Below are 23,942 nucleotides of genomic sequence, written 5' to 3' on the forward strand. Positions count from 1 at the left end.
ATCGATACTGTGGATCAAAATATGTCCCACACGAGTTTAGATTCCTTGCAAAGGATGTTAACAAGGCAACTCTTAACATGACGAGACAGTGAACTTGAGTCTACAACACTGGAGATGAAAGAAAACGCCTGGGAATCGGAGAGTGCGAATCATGAAATGCTCTGGCAATTCATACAGAAGTCTGGATTCCCTGCAAAACTTGTTAACAACCTGAGGGAGCCTCTGACGTGATTACTAGGGTAAAAGTCGGTGCATTCAATTCGAAGTGAAAGGAGGATGACGAAAGGCCTGTGTGCTGGTCCCTGTGTTCTTGAGTCTATACACCTGGACAAAGAGAACGAAGACGACAATAAAATTCAGGCATTTCACAAACTTGTTGGAATCCTCTTCAATATTCATAGACTTTAGACAAGAACAAATATATCTTATAATCAAATAGTTAAAGTCCGACATGCAGATAACTGTTCACTTGGCTTCCAGCTTGTTGAAGAACGACAGGTCATCGCCATACTTGGTCTAAGCGCAAACTGAGACGCAGGCGACACAGATGACGCAGGCGACACAGGTGACGCAGTTGGCGCAGGCGACACATGTGACGCAGATGACGCAGGCGATGGAGATGACGCAGGCGACACAGGCAACACAGGTGACGCAGGCGACACAAGTGACGCAGGCGACACAGGTGATGCAGGCGACACAGGCGACGCAGCATAGAGCAAAAGCAGACTTCCTGTTGCTGAAATGAAGTACAATATGAACTTCTTTCTCAATTGAAATGCTAAGGTAAAACATCTAGAAGCATTTCAAGTGAGAGAGAACTTCAAGCTATACTTCAACTCAGCAACAGGAATAAGTCTGCCTTTGCTCTGTGCTGCGTCGCTTATGTCCCCTGCGTCTCAGTTTGCGCTTAGGCTAACAGCGAGAGCTTATGGCAAACTTGGACTGCAAGTAAACATGTATTCCTTTTCGTGTCTTTGACGCTGAAGTAAACGTTGTGGCACAGGGAACACCACACAGACAGTCTCTTAAGAGTTTTCTGTCTAATAGAGTGTAAACAAATGAAGACAGCCATAGAATCAGACAAAACCTAGCACCATTTAGCTCACATTCACAAAAGACGACAGAATTTTTTTTGTTATTATTGTTATTGATTTTGTTGCAGATAAAGAAACCCACACTCAGCCAGAACAAAGGAATCTTTATAATTATATTGAAAAAATCGCAATTGATAGAAAAATCCTTTATATACAAACTTAATACTCAACAGGAGACTGTATTTGCATATTTTTTTATATAACGTCATACAAATCACATATGAACAGAAAGGGTTGGTCGTGATGAGGGAAGGGCAATCCCTCACCTGAATAAAATCGTTTGAAGGCTACAATAGTGGAAATATTATACGAGGACAGTTTCTGTTAATCACACGACGTTCCACTCGCCAGATCATCCCTACGACATATTTGTCGGTAGCTGCCATTTTCTAACAGTCTCGTGGTTAATCAACAACAATAACATGATAATTGACGTTAGCCAAAAAAACATAATGAACTCTACCATCACCAGGCATTATGTAATCTAAAACATAAACCAGATATCAGAAAAAATAGGGAAAATGAACAAAACGTTTGAACCTATTTTTACCTTATAAGGGCGTGGACTTAAATGGGGGTTTGATACAAACAAGTCTCCAAGATTTGAAATACAATACATAAGACTTCGAAAATATTCGTGCGAAATAATAAGAACATAAGAATGGAGGAGACTGTAAGAGGCCATAGGGTCTACACCAGATAGTTCTATGCCCATTACCATCTGTCATCCCTGTCCATAAAGCCATCTAATATTCTTTAAGAAACGACCAAGTCTATTCCATTCCTTAATCACTCTACAAGCATTAGAGGAGCTTTGGTCTGCCAAAACTACGATTTAACCCAGAGAAATGTTAGAAGCAGTTTTGCTAATCGAGCAGTCAACGAATGGAATTAACTTCCAGCAGAGGCGATGGAATGTACTTAAATTCAAAATCCGAAGATTAAACTGGATAAGCTCATAAGTAATAATCTGTAATGTATTTCATTATTTGTCCGTTTACATGTTTTTACTTCTTTATATGTATATATATATATATATATATATATATATATATATATATATATATATATATATATATATATATATATGTATATATATATATATATATATATATATCCAACCTCGTTATGGACCGAAAGGTCTTGTCGGCATGCTTTGTCATTGTAACTCATAGAGCAATACCATTAACGCGTTATGTTTGCATTGTTGAATTTATGAGAGAGATGACAAGGCTCAGCTGAGGTTGTATTTTTTTTTTTCATTTTACACGACTTGTACCAGCTGTTTCCTTCCTTCCATCATTCCTTCTCTCTTTTTTCATCTATAAAAGTATCGTGGGGGTGAACAACCTTCTAGGGGCCTCCGTGGGTGAGTTCAAACAATCCGAGCTCTCTCAGCAAGCATGAGCAACCGACAGGCCAGCCAGCCATTCGCCCAGCCAGCCAGCTGCGATTTGTCCAGTCATGTCACGTGTCGGCAGTCACTATCTTCAGAGAATGGCTGCGATCTTGCCATGTTTCGTTTATTTTCGCCTTGTTCCAGTTGCCTTAGGGTCTCATTTAACCTGCGTGATCCCATTCCGATACGATGATAATACACCTAACTATACGACAGTTTTGTATTTATCATACGAACTGACTCCGTGTTTTTATTCTTTTCTTTTCTCTCGCTTCGATGACCTCATCCAAGCTAATTATAAAATTAGCCAGAGTTAATCAGAATTAAATATGTGGAGTACATCGCTCTAGTGAAAGGAGCAGATCGATTGCGCAACTATTTTGATCACTCAACGACCAACGTGGGCGGGAATCTGTACAGGGAAAAAATCACGCTAAAAACAAAAAGGCAAAATTTAATCGTAAGGTAAATGAGGACTTTCGCAGGACCGGTTGAAGCTCTGTTGTGGTAATGAAAAAATATTAAATACGTAATCAGATTCAGAGAAGTAATACAGTTTGTCTGTTTATCTATTTACCCATTTATTAAATGTATTTATCTAATTATCCATTTCTTCGTGTGTTTAATTTTCATTTATTATGTATCATTCACCTATTAATTAATATATTTATTTACTCATTAATTTGTCTATTTACTTATTCATTTATTTGTTTATTTATATCAAAGGATGCTTGCAAGTGATGTGCATTTGTGATATATTGAAACCTATTTTCGTTAATCCTGACTACTGCTGACGACTTATCTATATGTCCCGGTGCCGCCAGGCGATTTTATGTTTCTGCATATATGTTTGAGAATTAAAAGAATCAAATATTACCAGAGACAGCTATAGGCTCTCAAAAAATACATTCATAGATCTTCACACTTAATATTTACCTTTAAACATTCACTGCCCATTAGAACAAATACATTTATCTTAATATTTTAATAATTTCGTTTTGACTAATACTAGATAATTTCTATGTAGCTTAAAAGGTTCAATCTTATTGATATCTGGGAATTACATTTGTTACCCCTTTCAAGTTGTGTTTTATAAGATAGAAAACGAATGCAATGTTTAAGGAATGACTATTTTGATTCATTACAATGACTAAAGGAGCAGGAAATAATTTAGGAAATAACCAACAAATAATAAAATACGATAAATTTGCTACCTCCGTATAATCCTACATACTTAAAACTATATTTTTTATGAAGAGGTAATTCATAAAATTTGAAAATTAGGCTGGTAGTGATAAAAATGCATTTGCAGTGTCTATTGAACATTCCTCAATATTTCCATATTGTATTTAATTTACAGCAGATGAAAGGTGTTAGCCAACTCTACTTCAAAGACGTATTCCATACAGTTTAATCAAGCCAGGAGGGAAGGACACCATAAACTGTTTGGACTTTCATCCATTACTTCCCTAACATGATACACTAAATGTTTTATTTTGATTGATTCATCGCGATCCCATTCAGCTTTCCTATTGACACTGTTATGAAAGTTTCAATAAAGAGAGAGACATCTTCCGAAGAATTGACAAATATGTATATTTATTTGTTTGCAAATTGTTTATTTATTTGTTTATTGATTTGTTAATTTGTGTATTACTCATGAATATATATATTTACTTATTTATCTATCCATTATCTATTTATTCACTAATTTATGTTCCTATTTATCTTTACGTTATATCTTTATATACATTTTACCCTACTTCAGACAAATAAGCCAAGTTTCAATGGCCAAAGTGTTTTATTTTTCCCTTGGTTGGTTGTACATATAAAAAAGTAATAGAAAAATATGTATTATAAGCACTATTTATTTTGTTTAATTTCTGGTGAAAATGATTATAATTAAAGAAAAATATACATTTTAGGTACTACTACATTTTCTGTGATAAACAAGCGTCACAAAAAAGGAGAACGTAAAGAAACCTGCGTCATGTATGTACAATTCAGTTATCTGGCAAAACAATATTATACCAAAACAATGTCGAACCAGAAAATAGAAAGAAGAAATATATGGACTTTGGGAAATGTAAAGGAACAAGAATTTTCCAATCATGTTTGAGATACATGAAATATGAAAGTTATAAGAAATGAAAGGGAAAGTTAATATTAGTAGACGTACAAAAACAGAAATACTTTTTTTCCAACTCTCCATCTCTTTTGCATTATGTTTACGCCTTCGCTCCATCATTATCCAATGGCGTGAGGTCAGTAAAAATTCTGGAGTTAGTTTTAATGGTCTGCTTGGTAAGGTTGCGAGCGTAGTATGAGGTGCACGTGGAATTTTTAGTATATTGGAATAGCCGTTGTGAATGAAGCTTGGTACGTCTGTCATCATATCGACCCTACCGACTCGCTGCTGAAAACATTGGAATGCATTTCTGAAGTCCACTATAGCAAAGAGGGAATGGGAAGCCATAAGACTGAAACTTGAACAGTTGCCTGGCACTTCTTGGGTGTCGAACCCAGGTCCTCCGTGTTAGAGAGAAGGAACGCTACCCATTGTTCCAAGCAGAGTAACAGAAGGGAAGAAGAAAAATTGAAACAACTTTCGAACTATTTGTGCTGCATACCATGTGAACAACACACACACACACACACACATTTAAGGTCCCGGTGGTTCGCGCAACAGTCGCACTGATTTTGGGTTCAATTAGGGCTAGTTTTAAGCCCGTTTGACCGATTTGATCAAATTGGGCCTCGACGCGCCTCAAGGGGGCTCCGTGTGGAAATGTTTGAACCCCCCCACCACCACCACCACCACCCAGACCTTGAGCAGATAACACTGTCACGGACTTCGTTTAAATTGATAAGAAAATGATAATACTGTATGTCTTATAAACTGAGGTATTTGTCAGTAAACTTGTGAACATATTGCCCTTAATTTATCATATAATACGAATTTTTTGTAGAATAGAGGCACCTAGGTGTGATTTTCTCATCTGCTGCATTCCTCACAAGAATAACAACCCAAAGTATAACGACCGTCTCATATCCCAGGGGAGAAGTGACCTGAATATACAATAATCATGATTCTTATCCTATGGGTGGCTCGTTCCCATTAAGAATACAGTTAACTCTTGTTGGATCATGAGCAAGGATGTGTCACACATGTTACAAGACAAGAAAGTCACCCGAGGACTGAAAGAAAGCGCATATAATTCCAATTCAAACTGAAAAAATATAATTCTGAATTTAAGAACAATAAACTCTAGAGTGCTGAACTGTCATCAGTCCAGGACTGGCTTATAAACAACAAGCTGTCGTTACACCTTGGTAAAACGGAAAGTGTTGTCTTCGCATCAAAACCCAACCTCAGGAAATACCGCAATGTACAAGTCAGATGTGGGGATAATGTCTTGGAGTCAAAACAAGAGGTAACTTATCTTGGAATACCCTTAGATCAGTCCCTCTCTCGGGGAATACCTTAACGGATAAGATTGTACCCAAGTGTTCACATAAAGTTAAGGTTTTATACAGAAAAGCCAGAAATTTTGATATGGAAACAAGCGTCTGGTCTCAGCTTTGATACAGCATCACTTTGATTGCGCTTGTAGTTCTTGGTACAGTAGTCTGAGCAGAAAAAAAAACAGTCTCGGCTACAGGTTGCACAAAATAAGATCATTAGATTCATGCTAAATTTACCTCAGCGTAGTCATATTGGTATAGAAGAATTTAGCAAAGTAGGAATGTTACCTGTGAAATATCGTGTCCATCAGCTGAAACTAAATCATGTTTACAATGTCGTTCATAATTCTGCTCCTTCATATGTAAGCTGTAATTTTACGTTATCTGCTGAGAGGCAAACCCGGAACAGTCAAGGGCCTTTTTGTAACTCATGCAGGTTCCTTCATCAAAAACAGCTTCCACTTCACAGGTGTTCAACTATGGCACTCACTACCTATGTCCGCAGTCAGGTAGCAAGGTTTCTTTCAAGAAAAAAGTCAAGAATTACTATATGTCTCAGCTATGGACCGAGAACAGCCGTGATTTTATGTACTACTAGCCTAGTGAGGGGTACCAGACTCTATGAGTAATACCATCCAAATCTGCGTTCACTCATAACTGTTCTGACCTCCCCTTTTGTCCTTCAGAGGTTTAACTTAGTATAACAATGTTTGATGTTTAAAACTGGTTTCCACCTTTGTTTTGCTTGTCATAGTATGGTATATGTATCAGGTATTGTCCGAGAACAGTTATGATCTGATCATAATTCAAGCCTGGTGAATCAGGCACCAGGCAACATGGTAATTACACCTTTCCCTCGATCTCCTTGTTGTTTTACTCATACGAGTACTGGTCCCCTGTACCCTTCTTCTGGTGCTTCAGGTTATAATGTACTACTTCGTGGTGCCTAAACTAATGTGTAATTCCCCACTCCGTCCTGAGGTACAGGTCAATTTTGGAATTAATTAATAGGTGACCCAAGTTCTCATGTAGCATTCACTATAACATGTTGATATTGTTGATAGCCTGCTACCCTCTATCCCGTGGGACTTGATATTTACTCTTACCCTGGGATGGACCTCCCCCACCCCTCCTTTATTGTCCTACACTTTCTGCTACAGCAGTAGAATAATGTAGTATATCATCAATGGTACTGCGCTGATCTGGTACTCACTCATACTGTTTTGGTACCTTTTAGTAATATTTCCTTGTTCCTGATGCATAATGCAATGTTCCTTGTTGTGATAGTGCTCAAGTTTTGATCTCAATATCCTACGTGTTACGAACATTCTAGCAGTATTAGCAAATCTATAATAATGTTTATATGTCGTATGTGTACTGATTGGTATTACTCGTGACTGTCTCTGGTCCCCTTAATAATGTTTATGTGTCACATGTGTACTGATTGGTATTACTCATAACTGTCTCTGATCCCCTTAACCACTACGTATATTGTCTGTAACTTAGTGTAGAAAAACAGTCTAATGAGGACCACACTGGAAATAAGCTTACATGCTTTTTGTGTTATCCTCGGCAATTATAATTGTTATTTCGAACTATATGTTCTTTTCATTATCTGCACTTCATGTATATTGATGCATTGCCAAATAAACTTACTATATAACGCAACAGTATAGATTCCATTTGAATAACCGACTTTAGAACACGCGACAGGAATATCGAAAATATCTACTTCGTCTGCTCTTTCTTCAAGTTTGATTCATCAATCTATTCCATTGTACAGGTCTGCGTTACCAATTTAGATTTTGTATCTAATGTTTCTCCCTCAGCGTTACATCAATCTAGTTCAGTTCAGTTCAGTTCAAGAGTTTATTCAACAAAAGAAAACAAAATTTATACATACGTATATACAAAGTTTTACCAAATAACTTGTTGAAAAGGGAAAACGTGAAGCAAAGCTTATGGGGGATATGCTCTCCCTTTAGGGAAAGAATTATTTTCGTTTTATCTATTTATTTATTTTTTACAATTTAGTGTAATATATTTTTTTTACAATGAGATGAATTAACATTCGCAGACATGTGACACAACGCCTGCTAACTCCGACCTCACGTGGGAATCGGGGTCAGGTGTGGGCATTGTATCTTGTGGGGGTCAGGCGGTGGGGAGAGAGGTCAGAATTTAATATTATGGTCTAGAATGGTGCTCGGACAAAAGGTCCCCGGACAAAAGGTCCCGAAATCTGCACCCCTAGGACAAAATGTCCCCAACGGCCTAGGTGGGTGGTCAAAATGTCCCCATTTTTTTTTTCTAAAAATTTGTCAGATGTGTTTTACTTTATTCCTTTATATGTTTTTTGGTGAATATTTGGCTAAATACAATTGACATTTCTGAAACGTTTGCTTACACAATTGGCTCATAGATTTATGGGTTGGGTCGAGTATAAGATATTTAATAAAATATCAAATATTATTGTACTTTGTGTTTATATATAGAGATTCTCCTGAATTTAAGGGTTGTTATAAAACCACAATTAACTATGTCCCAAAATGTATAAACAGTTGATAAAAATCAATATTTGTTGAAAAAATGGGGACCTTTTGTCCTAAATATCGGGGACATTTTGTCCTAGGGGTGCAGATTTCGGGACATTTTGTCCGGGGACCTTTTGTCCGGGGACGTTTTGTCCTACATTCGGTCTAGAATGGCGTCTAGCTGATCTACTTTGTTTTCCTTGTCGATATGCATTTATTTTCACCTGACTTTGGTAAGTAAAACACTTGTGCATCTTTGTAGTCGACATGAACTTGTATCAGATGAAATCACACGCAGTACTGACCTCATCCTTTTCGCCTTCTAGTTCCATCTAGTAAAACAATTTGTTTCCATTTCTGTTCCTCACTTTCTAGAATGGCTGTTGCTCTAGTCGATCTGTGTGTACATATGATACTAACTTAAAAAACATTTAACTGTCTCGTTTAGGTGATCTGATTCTTTGAAACAATCTTTTAGCGGGAGAGCTGACTCGAGCCACCACATGGAGCCTGGCTTCCCCCAAGAACTTCCTTACCCTGACCTCACCTCCACCGCAACTGGTCATCAAACATTACACTATGCTTTTATTTTGTTTCATTTAATTCAATTTTACTTTGTTTTATCTTAATTTTGTTTTGTTTTATTTTATTTTGTTTTATTTTACTTTATTTCATTCTATGTATGTATGTGTGTATGTATGCATGTATGTATGTGTGTATGTATGTATATATGTGCGTATATATGTATGTCTGTATGTATGTATGCATGTATGTATGTATGTATGTATGTATGTATGTATGTATGTAAGTATGCACTAGGAACACTAGGAACGTGTGTCTTATAAATGCAAGGTAACCACTTGAGAAAATAAACATACAGAGCAGAGTGCTTTCGTATATTACATTCAGTGTAAATTACACTGAAGATGTAATATACGAAAGCGCTCTGATCCGTTTGTTTATTTTCTAAAGTGGTTACCTTGCACATATATATGTATGGAAAGTAGACCACTTGGAAAAAGAAACTAACGAAGCAGAGCGCTTTCGTATATTACATCTTCAGTGTAATATGATGTAATATACGAAAGCGCTCTGCTTCGTTAGTTTCTTTTTCCAAGTGGTCTACTTTGCATAAGTGAAGACACGTACCCGTGTTCTTATTAGCATATATATGTATGTATGCATGCATGTATGTATGTATGTATGTATGTATGTAATGTATGTATGTATGTAGCCGATATACTCGTTAGATTAGACTAACTCAAACATCCTTTCTGAGTACGATAATGTTCTATGAACTGGGTGCACACCTGCAAATGAGAAAGAACAACATTTAACAAAAGAAAATAAATATTATTCCATTGTGATGTGCACTGCAAAATGCGTAATTTCTAACACTATGGCGATGTTACAGGATTATGAAACAATGACGAGTACAATGACTTTTATTTCAAAAGGGCCTATCACGTATTTTTTTTTATCCGCAAGGACATATGTGCTCTATATTACTTTGGTAATATTGGAAACAGTGTTAGTAATGTATCTTCTATTGAAATATAGTTTTGAGTTTTTATTTAAAGGGCGTTTGGATATGAGGAAGAAAATGGGGAGGTGCTTAAGCATCCTAGACACAGAACAATAACAACGACAACAATAACAAAAACAATAATAGTATTGATAACAATAACAATAACAACATATTGTGCCTGTGTTGATTTGTTATACAAAACAACCAACAGGTTTCCTCTTGCAATCAATTTGAGAACTGTAGAGAGATGAAGAGTTAGAAAAATATGTGAAATGGAGGGAGGGCGAGGGTCAACCACACATGAAACATTTTTATCCGTTTTAACAATTCAGTTCAAAGAATTGCTGTAACTATAATTAACGCCCAGTCTGTCGGTTTCGTCGTGAATCACGCCACAGGAAATTACGAAGTGTTGTGTCATGATTCCCATCGAAATAAATCCTTAGATATTGTGCGAATAATGAGCATCACATCGATTTCGAATATCCCAAAAATGTAGTTCTATGCGTTCATTTGTTACAGCCTCTTTAGACTTATGTTATACCCAAAATCAAGTTTGTTTCCATGAAATGCCTGGAAAAGGAAGGAAAAGAAATGGAATGGTTACTGGTATTTCTTCATTAAATAGTAATTCATTATACATATTAGTATTTTTTTATTTATCTCTTTAGTTCTAATATGGAAAATGTGAATGTCATAATTTGAATAAAGTTTGTATTGTTTTAGTTTAGTAAAGTTTGTATATGATTTGCGCCAAGATAATTTCACTTCTCCATCACTAGATGGCAGTAGTGGGGGCTGTCAGCTGCAGCAATGGAAGACCTGGAGAAAGCAGCTCAAATTTTGATGGTAACGCAGAATTGTTATAGAATATGGTGTTTATTAGGACCTTAGAATATTGCTTACATCAATTGTAATGAATCTTTGTTCAGTTTTCTACTTAAATAATCTCAAATCGTGGAGATTTCTCGTACCTCCCGGTGTTGGTGCTAGCACAGGATGTAAACAAACCGAAGCTTCCTCTTTGTCTGTGTTACCTAAACTTACCTGTTGCATTGTTGATGGACTAAATTGTGATTGTGAAAAGAAACACCCCAACAGTGGTGATAATGTATGGTCACTATATATTAATAACATGAAGAGTGGAACACACGTAGAGAGAGAGAACACGTCTCAACCTGCTTGAGTCTGTAGCCATGGCAGCAGGATTACTGAAGAGCGTCTTCCTGCCCAAGTGTGGGTTTTGATTCATTAGGAGTCGATTATATACAGTACCAAAGCTATATCAACTTAGTATATGTAGAGTTATATGTGCAGGGAATAAGTATGCATTGTGGAGAATGGCAGTACAACAATCATAAGTAGACATGTCCTGGCTCTGGTCTGGAGGCACATCAAATCATGTTATGGATTAAATGTTTGAATTGAAATGAGAGAGAAATTAAGATGTGCTAATTTACCTAGTTGTAAGTTTGTGATGTGAATGACTTACGGATGTGCCAATGTATTTATATTAGTGTTTAGGAATGTATGACTGTATATGATAGACAAAACATATCAACAGATTTATTTCGTAACTGATTGTTGTCCAAAATCATATCACAAATCATAGTATGTACATACTTAAAGTTTTGCCAGTTAATATCCTGTTGATATTTATATTTATTTTTGTGAATTAATGTTTCATTAGCCAACAGTTGTGATCAGAAGTAATACAAGTTCATTTGTAGGTACGTGCAATAGATATACAATAGGTTATATGTCATAAGAAAGTCATTTATACTATGAATACATATGGTTTAAGTCAATATGCATTTGTGTAAATACTATGATTTATATCTTAAAAGTAGATTGAAGATTTTGTTGTAAGTCTTAAGAGTGGCCACTGCCTTCTTGCCAGTTTATTGAAATGGTTGGAATTGAAGGTAACATAATCATATCATTCTCATTAATTTCTCTATACATTTAGTTTATTGGACTTGTTTCCTTTCTTTTTTTTATCAAGTAATATATTTTTGACATATTTCTTATCATTGTAATGAAGTAAGTAATGTGTATGCATATTTTCTATTGAAGATTTTTTCTTAAGTCTTAAAAGTGGCCACTGCCTGTTCTTGCCAGTTTATTGAAATGGTTGGAATTGAAGGTAACATAATCATAACATTCTCATTAATTTCTCTATACATTTAGTTTATTGGACTTGGGTTTCCTTTCTTTTTTTTATCAAGTAATATATTTTGACATATTTCTTTATCATTGTAATGAAGTAAGTAATGTGTATGCATATTTTCTATTTAGGAATAAGGATGGGTAATAATACAGTGTTTCCCAGATCGAAATGAATTTGGATTTGTGCCCATATTGTATTTTATAAATTTTGTTCTGGAAGAAATGAAACTATTCTGTAAGGAGAAGATTGAGCAAAAATGGCTCAAGCATATCTTTGGTTAACTATTTGTGTCAGTGGAACATTCAAGTGGAGCTATTCTAGGCAGTGTTAGATGTTTTATCCAGGTGAGGGGAAACTTGACTTGACTGGATCAAAATACATCCCAAAACAGTTTTTCTTAACCTGTTTTGCACAACCCCCACCCCCCCTTCAACCACATTCATACCATATACACTCTCATTAGAACTACTTGTACTGTTCAAAGAAGTGTGTTACAAGGCATAATCAATTTTTATGATAATTTTGAGGCAGTTATGGAAACCATGATCCTTGAAGCACTCATACCCATCTGAGTAAATCATGAATGCTCCTTTATGTTCTTTACCATCCCTGGAGCTCATGTCAAGTCAAAACATTTGGTCCTTGCTTTAGATTAGGACATTAGCCGTTCCACAGTTTAAGGAGCCAGTTCATTCCCTCTATGACTGGCTAATGGTGTTAACATCCACCTTGTAAGTCAAGGATGATAAACATTCTTTTGTCTCCACAGTTTGTAAATACAGGGGGGGTTAAAGTTTTCTCACCCAGTTTTGTGCCAGTTTTAAGTCTCAAATTGAAGCCTTACACATCTTTTTGTTTCATCCAATGTCTAGAAAGATGGTGGGAAGATCTCAAAATGGAGACAGGCCTTTTGAAGGACCAACTGCTGCCTCATAATTTTCCTGTGCTTCCCCCCCCCCCCTTAGGTTCAACACCCACCAGATGCTACATGTGAGGCAGTGAATGAGACTGACTGTATATTCAGTCACTGTCAAAAATCTTCCAACTATGTAACAATAACTTCATTCTTTCCATTAATAGTCTAAAGCCCCCTGGTAATGGTGCATAATGATGGTGGTAGGAAACTTATCTTTGGAAGACATCAGTGGCCATTGATAGAGTAGCCAATGCAGGTTCAATGGTCATCCTATGCTGGGGCTGCTGGGCAGTACAGCCCAGCAGCAGCCTGTACAACTGAGAAATCCTGTTCAGAATCATTTCTGTTCAACCCACATGGGGAGCAGGCTGAAAAAAAAGGTGGCTTAAACGTGGCCCCTTTACCCCAAGTTCCAGCAAGGTCATCCTAACTGTGGTGAGGACAATAACAAAGAAAATAACAGCAAGGAGGGAGCTGCAACTCTCCCAAAACCAAAGCCAATGTACTGCATTCCTGCCCCCTCCCCCTCCCAAACTCAGGAATGGTCTTGAGTGACAACCCATTGGTAGTTGCACATCCTCGATACAGAGGGAAATAATTGCCACTGCTAACAAAACTGACATGAGTACTAGAGCCATTGATCACCATTCCCTTGAAGCAAAGTTGCATTCCAGTTTCCCCACCCAACCAGCTACCATTTTGTCCCATATCAATAAGTGGGCCCTGTTTTCAGCTACCCAAGATTCCTTGTTCTGAATTACTAATGGATCAACTTAAAGCAAAATTACCCTATTGAAATAGAGAGACTTCATTTTCAAGTGCAGAAAGACCCACAAAATGTGACTAGTGAAATGAATCCCCAACAGTTGAACTGAAATAAAAAACCCAACATGACCAAATCTCCCTATCAACTGTAGCAGATGCCTCAATCCAAGCAGAATCCCACATAACATTCAGCAATGCTGTGTGAGTGCTCAGCATCCCATGGCTGCAGTATTACACAGATACAGAGCTATTAGAAAAATTTCCAGATCAAAAAGTAATAAGAGTATACCAGACTAAGGAAACATTAAATTGTGTAAAGATCCCACCCCCATATTGATATTAATTTTTTTTTAATCAACCCTGATTCCCAGTGTAAGACGTAGGTAGGAAAATAGTGACAATACCTATGCTGATAATTCACATGCTAGTGCTTTTGGCATAACAAGCAACAATGTCATCGTCCAAATGGGATGTCTGCACTGTTCATCCCTTGCACAGAGCTTCCCATGTCTAAATGTAGCCAGTTGGGCAAATCGTGGTTAAACTCGCCCAGTATCCCCTTCACAGGGCACATTATACCTCAGTGAGTCAAGTCCTGTTTTTGAAACTTGGAGCATGTTTGCTCCTAAGAAGCCTAAGATTGAATAAAATCCAAACCTGGAACTATGTATGCAGAAGTACTGCTGTATGCTACACAATCTCTAGGCCAACATTCACACACAAGTAACCTCACCAAGAGAAACCACAAACAAAACAGGAACTCTCACATATAACTTCCCATTCCCTCCAGCCCACCATACCCCTCCACAACAAACCCACCTCTTCCTAACCCCATCACCCCCAATATCCTCTTGCCACCCCAAGAAACTACCCAGCTTCCTAGGAGAAATGGTAGAACAAGTGGATGAATACATTAAAACCACCATACCATTAACCTCCACACTTCAAAGATGCCACCAAAGAAGCTCCTTTCCCTACACTCAAAGCAAATCACCCCACCTTCCATACCCATGAAAACTCGCACTGCGTTGAAACAAGAAGTCCAATCTAAAATACACCCAACTCCGGCACCAGTATTATACCCCATACCCATGAAAACCCACCCAAGTACCTTAGACAATCCTCCCCAATTCCATTGCCATTGCCTGCAATCCCAATTCCAAAAGGCTCCTGCTTTGCTTTAGCCAGCCTATCAAAAAACCACGAGGAAGTTCAAGGAAAGTGCATAGAATCTGTTAGAGGATAGTGAGGGTAGAAGATTAAGAATCATCTTATATGTAGTATTAGGTGAAAACAAGGTTCTAGTGCATGTAGCTTTTACAGTAGGAAAGTAAACTGTAGAACTTCGTATTAGTGAAGAGAAGGAGAAAGGAGTTATTAAAATTCTAAGAGGTGTTTAGGTAACCAGAGACATTAAAACAACAAAAATCTTGTATTTACTGGAAATTTTGGTTGACGCAACTTGTTTATATTGCAGGCACCCCCTGATGTGGTGACATCAGAACAAAGACATGAAGCAGAACAAGTGTTTCTGAGGCTTCGCAACACAAAGAGTCCTTTTAATCTTTGTCGACAACTTCTTGGTAAGATAATTTGATTGTTGATGACCACGTTCTGAAAAGTAAAAACAAAGACGCATTCAGACATTTACTAATTTTATGGCATTATTTTGTTTGATGTTTAAGATTATTAGTTTCAGAACGTAAGATTGTCCACTGTGAAATAAAATGTTCATTCCATTAAATAGTTTTGTTGTTTAATATTCTTCTGAGCAAGGAATTTTTTAATCTTAATGGGGGGCAAGAACACATTAAAGGTTACAGAATCCATATATGTATCTAAGTGTATTGGTATTCATTGTATACATATTATTTGTTACAACGCAGAATGGACTAACATTGACATGTTTTCCTTTCCAGAAACTTCCCAAAATGATTACTTGCTGTTTGAAGCAGCAACTTTACTGAGAGTAGGAGTTATTCGAGAGTGGCGAGACTTGAATGATGAAGACACACAACAGCTTCGACAGTATATTGTACATTATGTTATCAATCGGCCTAATTTGCGGCATTATGTCAGAGAAATCTTGGTGCAGGTATGTATGTTATGTATGTAATATTTTTTTCTATATTTTTGGCAATTATTTTTCTGCTGTACATACATTAACTCGCCTTAAAATTTAATGTTTTATAGGTATTGTTTTGGTGGATGACAGATATGCAAAAGATAAGATTGAATGAAGAACGGTTGTGATCATATGAAAGTATTGTAATAAGTGAAATTATATGTAGTCAATTATAGTTGTTCAACATATACAGGTAGTCGTCGACTTACGACCGAGTTCGGTTCCGACAGACAGGTCGTAAGTCGATCTGGACGCAAGTCGGTCTTTATATATATATACAGTATATATTACCCTTTAAATGTTTTTATTGCTGTATATATATATTGTATATTATATTTAGCATACTGAAATAATCTTAGCATCTTTGAACTATGTTGCATAGTATTTCTTAACCTTTTTATAATTTTATCTGATTTTCTTTGGGAAACGTAGCCTAGGCATAAGCATACTGAATAAAATCCTATCATCTTTAACCTGTGATATCTAATACTGTATGAGTATTTTCTAACCTTTTTATTATTTTACCATCAGACTTTCTTTAAGAAACGTATGCATACTGAATAAAATCTTATTATCTTTGAGCTACGTTGTTTAATATTCATTAACTTTGTTATAATTTTCGTTAGGAAACGTAGCCTAGGCCTACGCATACTGAATAAAGTCCTGTTATCTTTGACCTATAAATACTTTTTTGTTGGTTACAATAAAATCATTGCAAGGCAAAATTCGGACATTTTTTTTATTATTTCAAAACGCATTCTTTTCGTTTACGTACTGTACCGAAAATATTGTTATCGACAACAGACTAGGCATAAACAAAGTTTACTGTTACATTTTATTAATCGCAAAACATAAAAATACAAAATGCTGTACCGAACATATTGTTATCGACAACAGACTAGGCATAAAAAAGTTTTACTGTTACATTTTATTAATTGCAAAACATATAAAAATACAAAATGCAAGGGAAAATTAGGAATTTTTTTATTTCAAAACACATTCTTTCTGTTTACGTACTGTACCGAACATACTGTTATCGACAAACTAGCCTAGGCATAAAAAAATATTGTTACATTTTATTAATTGCAAAACATATAGAAATACAAAATGCAATGCAAAATTAGGAAAGATTTTACTTCAAACAAAAAATTGAAAGAATATTTAGCTGGCTGGGATGCTGACGCTGTCGGCAGCCTGCCAAAACTATCGTACTAGCATCTTGCGGTGTGCGGAGTAATTGTTCTGCGCTGCCAGACATAACATTGCAATTCTATTACTCTATTAAATGTTAAATATTATTGCACTATCTCGTGGTCGTAAAGTCGATCAGTCGTAAGTCGCATAGGTCGTAAGTCGACGACTACCTGTATATTCACTTCCATACGGTGATGCCTACGTAGGCGGCATGAGGAGCAAGTGGGTACTCGATGATGCCGACGTCGCCATCTTGATTATATTTATTGTAGTCGTACCTACGTAATTTCGATTCTCTTTAAACTGGCTTCATCAATTTTCTTTTGTTATCAAAATACACGGGTGAAAGAGAACGAACGATTGAGCACTGACTTTATTTTTTATAATGCGATTATTATGACGCAACATCGCACGTCGGGCAGCTAATGCTGCCAGACGTGCGATGTGCCCCGGAGTGAAGAGGATATATGGATGGGTGGCAAAGGAGGTAAATGTGAAAATGCTAGTCAGGATTGAAATTTGTGGATGATAGTGGAGGGAAGTAAGAAGTGAGCCAGTAGTGCTCAAATATGATTCAGAAAAGACCGAAGTAGTTTGTAATTGAGTCTGGAAGGGTAAGAGGAGAAAATTGTGAGTAAATGTAGACACAAGTAAAGTGATGAAATGTACAAGGAGTGACGATGGTGGCAGATTGGATGTGAGCATGAAAAGGGCCAAATAAAGTACAGGCACACCTCGACTTACGCCGTTTTGACTTACGTCGTTTTCGAAGATACGTCGGTTTTCAAAAATAATATGGAAAAAAATTCAAGTTGTCGTTTTACTTGACTTTACGTCGGTCAGCCAATAATGGAATCGCATAAACACCAAAAAACGTTTCAAGCGTTTCAAGCAATTCATGTTACAATAAATAAGAATAAAAGCATGTAAAATTATATAAAGATTCAGTAACTGCTAAAATATATACCATAAAGTAGTATGGCCATGAAATCGCAACGGTACTTCCAATACGTATTTACCGTAAGCGGCGTCTCGACTCCCGCAATTCTTTTGGATTATTATCTGTTTACTGAAGTTTTGTAAATTTTCTCATTAACATTCACTTGTAACTGTAATATTTGCCCCCATGCCTCCTAAGAAAAGTTCTAGTGAAAGTGCTAAGCGTCATGCTATTTCGCTGGAGGAGAAAATGGCGATGATAAAACGTCATTGTAATGGTGAAAAAGTTGTATCGATTGCACGATGTTTTGGAGTAAGTCGGACAACTGTATCAACGATTGTGCATAATAAAGACAAGATTTTAACACATGTCACATCTGAAGCCCCATTGATGAAGAACACAATCATCAACAAGAAAAGAGGTAAGATATTTGAAGAAATGGAAAATCTTCTTTCGATTTGGGTTGATAGGAGGAATCGTCAGAATGCGAATCTTAGTCAAGAGCTCATTCAGGAAAAAGTGTTGTCTCTGTTTGAGGACCTAAAGGAAAAATATCCAGATGAGAAAGATGTAGATTTCAAAGCAAGTCCTGGATGGTTTATGAGATATAAAAACAGGAGAAATTATCACTTCCTTAAAAGACAAGGTGAAATCGCATCAGCTGATGAACAAGCAGCAGCGGAATTTCCTGCTACACTGAAGAAAATCATCGAAGAAAACGGGTTTCTTCCTGAGCAAATTTTCAACGTAGACGAAACAGGATTATATTGGAAGAAATTACCAGATCGTTCATTTGTTTCCAAGGAAGAGAAAACGATTCCAGGTTACAAGGTCTCAAAAGAACGTGTGACCATAATGTTGGGAGGTAACTGTGCAGGAGATTTTAAATTAAAGCCTCTGTTTGTTTATCATGCACACAACCCCCGTGCCCTGAAGAATATACCCAAAGCATCTCTCCCTGTTATATGGATGGCTAACTCAAAAGCTTGGGTCACTGTTGTTATTTTCGAAGATTGGTTTTTCAATAATTTTGTCCCAGCAGCAGAGAAGTATTGTAAGGAGAAGGGGATTCCTTATAAGGTTTTACTTATCTTAGATAATGCTCCTGGCCACCCACAAAACATTACAGATTTTCACCCCAACATTACCGTCATATACCTCCCCCCAAACACTACGTCTATTCTCCAGCCAATGGATCAGGGGATAATTGCTATCTTCAAACGTTATTATATGAAGCGTACGCTACGGCAAGCAATAGCTGCAATTGAAATGGATGAGTCTATCACACTTTGCGACTTTTGGAAGGGATATGACATCTACAAAGCTTTACAGAATGTAGCAGCAGCATGGAATGATGTTCAGAGCACTGCTATGAATGGTGTATGGAAAAAGCTATGCCCGCAATTTGTGCACGAGTTTAAGGGCTTCGATACTGTTGTTGTCAACAAAGATTTGGTTACAATGAGCAAAGAGCTGGATATGAATTTGGAGGAAGAGGATTTCACAGATTTATTTGAAAAAGACAAGGAGTTACTGACGAACAAGGATTTGATGGAACTTCAGGAGCAACAAAAGAAAGAAGAAGAAGAGGATGATGAATCTGGGCCACGCCACTTCACCATTAAGAAAATGGAGGAAGCATTTGCACACATCGAAAAAGGTCTTGCTATGTTTGAGGATATGGATCCAAATGCTCAACGCTTTTCCAAGATAATGGGGGCTTGTTATGAAGCTTTTGCTCCTTATAATCTAATCCTTGAAGAAAAGAACAAGAAGACGGTTCAAGGCACTCTTGACCAGTTTTTACGCGTCGAACGACGAGAATCAGCTGATGTTGATGTCGACAATCCCCAGCCATCTACGTCTACAACGTAAACATCAACATATTGTATCTACTGTTTTGGTAAACTGAAAATACATTAAAGTTTTTCACTTATTACAATATGATTATATGTAAGCTTGAAATAGTTTTTATTTCTTTGTTTTTTGTTTTGTTTTACCGTATGTTATTGACAATGCATTCATAGAGTACAGCACCGCAAAATAGCAACGCGTAAACATCGACATAATGTATGTACTGCATTGGTAAATTAAAAATACTTTATTCAATTTTTCACTTATTACAAAATGATTGTAAGCTTAAACTAGTTTTTATTTATTTGTTTTTTGTTTTGTTTCACCGTATGTAATTGACAATGCATTCATAAAGTACAGCAAATTGTACGTATTGATGAATAAGTACAGGTACTTTTTTATACTTTATTACAAAATGATAAATAAATGTTCTGTTTGGAAACTTAAAATAGATTTTTATTAACCTTGTTTAATAAAAAATGCAATCAAAAGTAAAATAAAGTACTGAAAAATGGCTATTGGCAGTTTAGCCTAGGCTACACCAGGCCTACCTAGCCTACTTGTAAGCAAATTCGACTTACGTCGTTTTTCGACTTACGTCGTGTCTCCTGGAACCAATTAACGACGTAAGGTGAGGTGTACCTGTATATTTTTATTTAGTTATTTATTTATTTTTTGCATGCATGTGCCTGTGTGTGAGTGTACTGTATGTGTGTTAATTTGTTGACTTTATATTTTTGCTTCAATATGATGCAATGCTTACAGGTGGTGGGCATCATGGTGAAGAGAGGGAGTGTTGAAGATAATGGAGAAGACAGAGGGAGACTTCTCACAGAAGTAGAACAGCTTGTTTCTTCTGGAGATAACACAATGGTAAGCCATTACTACAATGCATTAAAACATTATCAACACAGTATAGACCTGGCTGCACAACCAAACTGTCCTAGATGCAACCACCACAAGGAGGACACTGAACTCATCCTACAATGTCCCACGCAAACCGTGCCTAGAGAACAACACAGTATCTCTTCCCTGAGTGATCTATGGGCCCACCCAAAGGTCAATGGTAGTTACCTGGTTGCTATGGGTCTTGCGGAAAAGAGACTTGGGATAACAGATTGATTGATTGAATCTCAAGGCAGTATTTAAATGAAACCTCTAACCCCACAAATTACAAAGCTAAGGTAATCCATAACATTGACATACAAGAGCATCCAATTTTCTAACCAAAATATAAATAAAGATAAATAATACATATATACATAGACCAAGGGCTTTCCATAGGCACTTTGTGAATTACCAATCAATCACAGTATCATTAATTAAATTATTCACTTGAAGTTTCCCTAACATGATCATGACTAATGATATTTACTTTTTTTTTCTATATCTTTTAAGTTAATATGAATGCATGCCTTATTGCTCATATATATTCATTTATAGCTTATGTAGGCTAAATATAATGGCCATGAGTAATACTGGAACTTTACATTTAAAGAACTTGTTCAGTCATTCTGGATAACAGACAAATAAGCATAGGTCTGGCAGCGGAGCAAGGAAGTTTATTAAGAATTACACATAATCCATACATCAGGGAATACCATTCATGCCCTGGCATTTTACATTGCAGAGAATGATCGGATGCAGTATTATCAGCGCACTAATGCAGGAGTATGCTGTCACAGTTAAGTCCACAGATGTAGGTCTCACCTGGGAAACTCACTTTAAAGCAAAGAAACAGTTTGAGGTAAGTAGGCCTTTTAGATATTTTATGATGTAGTATTACCCATTTTTATATATCTTGGAGGGAGATGGATGGATGGGGTGAAGGGGGCTTTGGGGAAGAGGGGAATGTCTGTTGAGGAAGGACGGGAGAGGACAGAAGACGGGTGAATGGAGAATGGTTGTATATGGATGATGTTGTGATGCATGAGGTGGAATGAGTGGGGGAATGGGGAGTGAGGTAGTATATGTGAACAAAATTTGACACAGCCCAAAGGGATTTCTCCCTGTCTTCTCCTTTTATGCATGAGAGGATGGAGAGGGGGGGCTGCTGATTTAATGAAGCGGCCTTGCTGTGGATGTGCTGTGCCTTGTGACACTGCCTCTCACCCAGGGCAGTGGACAAGGTGCAGGGATGACCCGTCATCCAGGAGGTGCTAAGATAAGAGGGAGGGTGGAGGGGAGTGGAGTGGAGTGTATTTAGGGATGGAATGGGTGGAAATGATTTTATGCCTTTCTCTTTTTGGCTACCTACCTTGTAAGGGGGAAAAAGCCTTGGTATATGTATGTATGTATGTTGGAGGGAGAAGAGGATAATGGAGCTAGAACAAAAAGGAAATACGATTAACATTGAGAAATGAAAGCTGGATGTTTGGTGGTTTTCATATAGAATGTTCAACAAGGGTGTAGTCATGCAGGAAAGGCTGATGAAATTGTTTACTGTGTGTCTAAGCCTTAGACTCTTAAGGGAAGAATGCTTACTGGTGGATTGGAGGGGTGGCATATATACTTCCACCATACAGGGGAAAAGGGGGATAAGTATGAATGTAGTAGTTTCAGAGGGATTAGTTGAGGCAAGTGTGAATGCAAATGGAGAGAACTGAAGAAGGAGATAAAACTGAGATTATTGGATTGAATGAAGGGGGCCATTGAGGTATGAGGAATGTCTGTGGAGCATTGTAGAGAGAGTGCAAAAGATAAGAGTGAGTGGATGGAAGGATGACATGGTGAATTTCTTCTGAATTGCTTTGTATAAAAAAAATGACAAGTAATGGCAGAGTGGGTGGTCCTAAAGTGGTTGAAAAATAGGTTAAATGCCATATCTCCTAAAAAATAATTGAGTTGTTCATTGTTGTTGACAGGATATTTGCTAATATTCTTTTTTGTCGTGTTTTGCAGGGTACAGATCTCCGAAGAATTTTCCACTTCACAGTTTCCCTGTTGGGCGAAGTCCTAAATGTTGACGGTGAACTGAGTGACGAAATTTCAGCTCTCCTAAATAAACTCCTGATCATTGCAGAGACTACTCTGACCTGGTCCTTCATATCTCTACACCATATCCTTTTATTACAGTACAATTTGAATTTTTTCATGTTTAGCAAAATAGTGTGGTACAGTTGTATATTGCTACACATATTTCCTCTGTATGTGATGATTGCCTTGGAAAAATAGTTGATACGGTATCAGATGATAAAGGTTAACCCGCAAAGTGTTTAGTACGTATATATACGTTCGGGAGGGAAAGTGTTTAGTACGTATATATACGGATCATCTTTTCTTTTACTTCACGGCACCTAAACTTGTAGAAATGGTTCAAGATGTCTTTTCTATTCCTAAATATGATTTTGAAAGCTCACTCTGATTTTTATTGTATTGCTGTGGTCTATTTCATTGAATGTATCCATGACCACGAGTGATTTATTGAAGAAATAGGTATTTTTATAGAAATATATCAGTGGTGTCATGATTACTTATCAATATACTCAAAATCCTGTTTAGTAGATCAGCTATTTTTATATTATTCCAACTTGAATAGCAATTTCAAGGTATTTTGTGTTCATGCGTAGAGTCATCGTCGGTTGTGTTGGCACCCCTGCGGCGTGATAAGCCGGCCATGCATGCTATCCAGACGCACTGTCACATCTTCCCTGCTCGCACGTTTTATCCTGCACCATGCCCCGGGGCTTGACATCGGCGGAAATAGAGAGTGTTCTTTATGACGATAATGTCACAGTTACAGGATTTTTTTCCCCCATGGCCGTTTATAAATAGGTAAACTTGAAAGTTTAGAGGTACAGGAATTTCCCCCCTATGGCCGTTTATAATAAGGAAACCTGAAAGTTTACAGGCACAGGATTTTTTTCCCCTATGGCCATGGGATGCGTATTTGCGTGTTCAACAGTTTACAAAGGATTACAAAGGCGGAGCATGCCGACAGGAGACCTTTTGGTCCATT

The 23,942-nt window shown here is 37.1% G+C and overlaps 1 protein-coding gene across 2 annotated transcripts in view; it reads left to right on the forward strand.

Annotated features, from left to right (window-relative positions):
- Nucleotides 1-10,769: 10,769 nt before the first annotated feature.
- The window catches only part of LOC143025569 (exportin-4-like), a 47,006-nt gene continuing 33,833 nt past the window's right edge, over nt 10,770-23,942 (forward strand). For both annotated transcript variants that reach the window (XM_076185450.1, XM_076185451.1), the window contains exons 1-6: nt 10,770-10,869; nt 15,349-15,454; nt 15,791-15,966; nt 20,750-20,857; nt 21,615-21,731; nt 22,886-23,041. In XM_076185450.1, the coding sequence (XP_076041565.1) occupies nt 10,834-10,869; nt 15,349-15,454; nt 15,791-15,966; nt 20,750-20,857; nt 21,615-21,731; nt 22,886-23,041 (699 nt within the window). In that variant the 5' untranslated portion in view covers nt 10,770-10,833. The remainder of the gene's footprint in view (nt 10,870-15,348; nt 15,455-15,790; nt 15,967-20,749; nt 20,858-21,614; nt 21,732-22,885; nt 23,042-23,942) is intronic.

Source organism: Oratosquilla oratoria, chromosome 5 (assembly GCF_046742065.1).
Source record: "Oratosquilla oratoria isolate Oo_2021 chromosome 5, ASM4674206v1, whole genome shotgun sequence".
Classification (NCBI taxonomy): Eukaryota; Metazoa; Arthropoda; class Malacostraca; order Stomatopoda; family Squillidae; genus Oratosquilla; species Oratosquilla oratoria.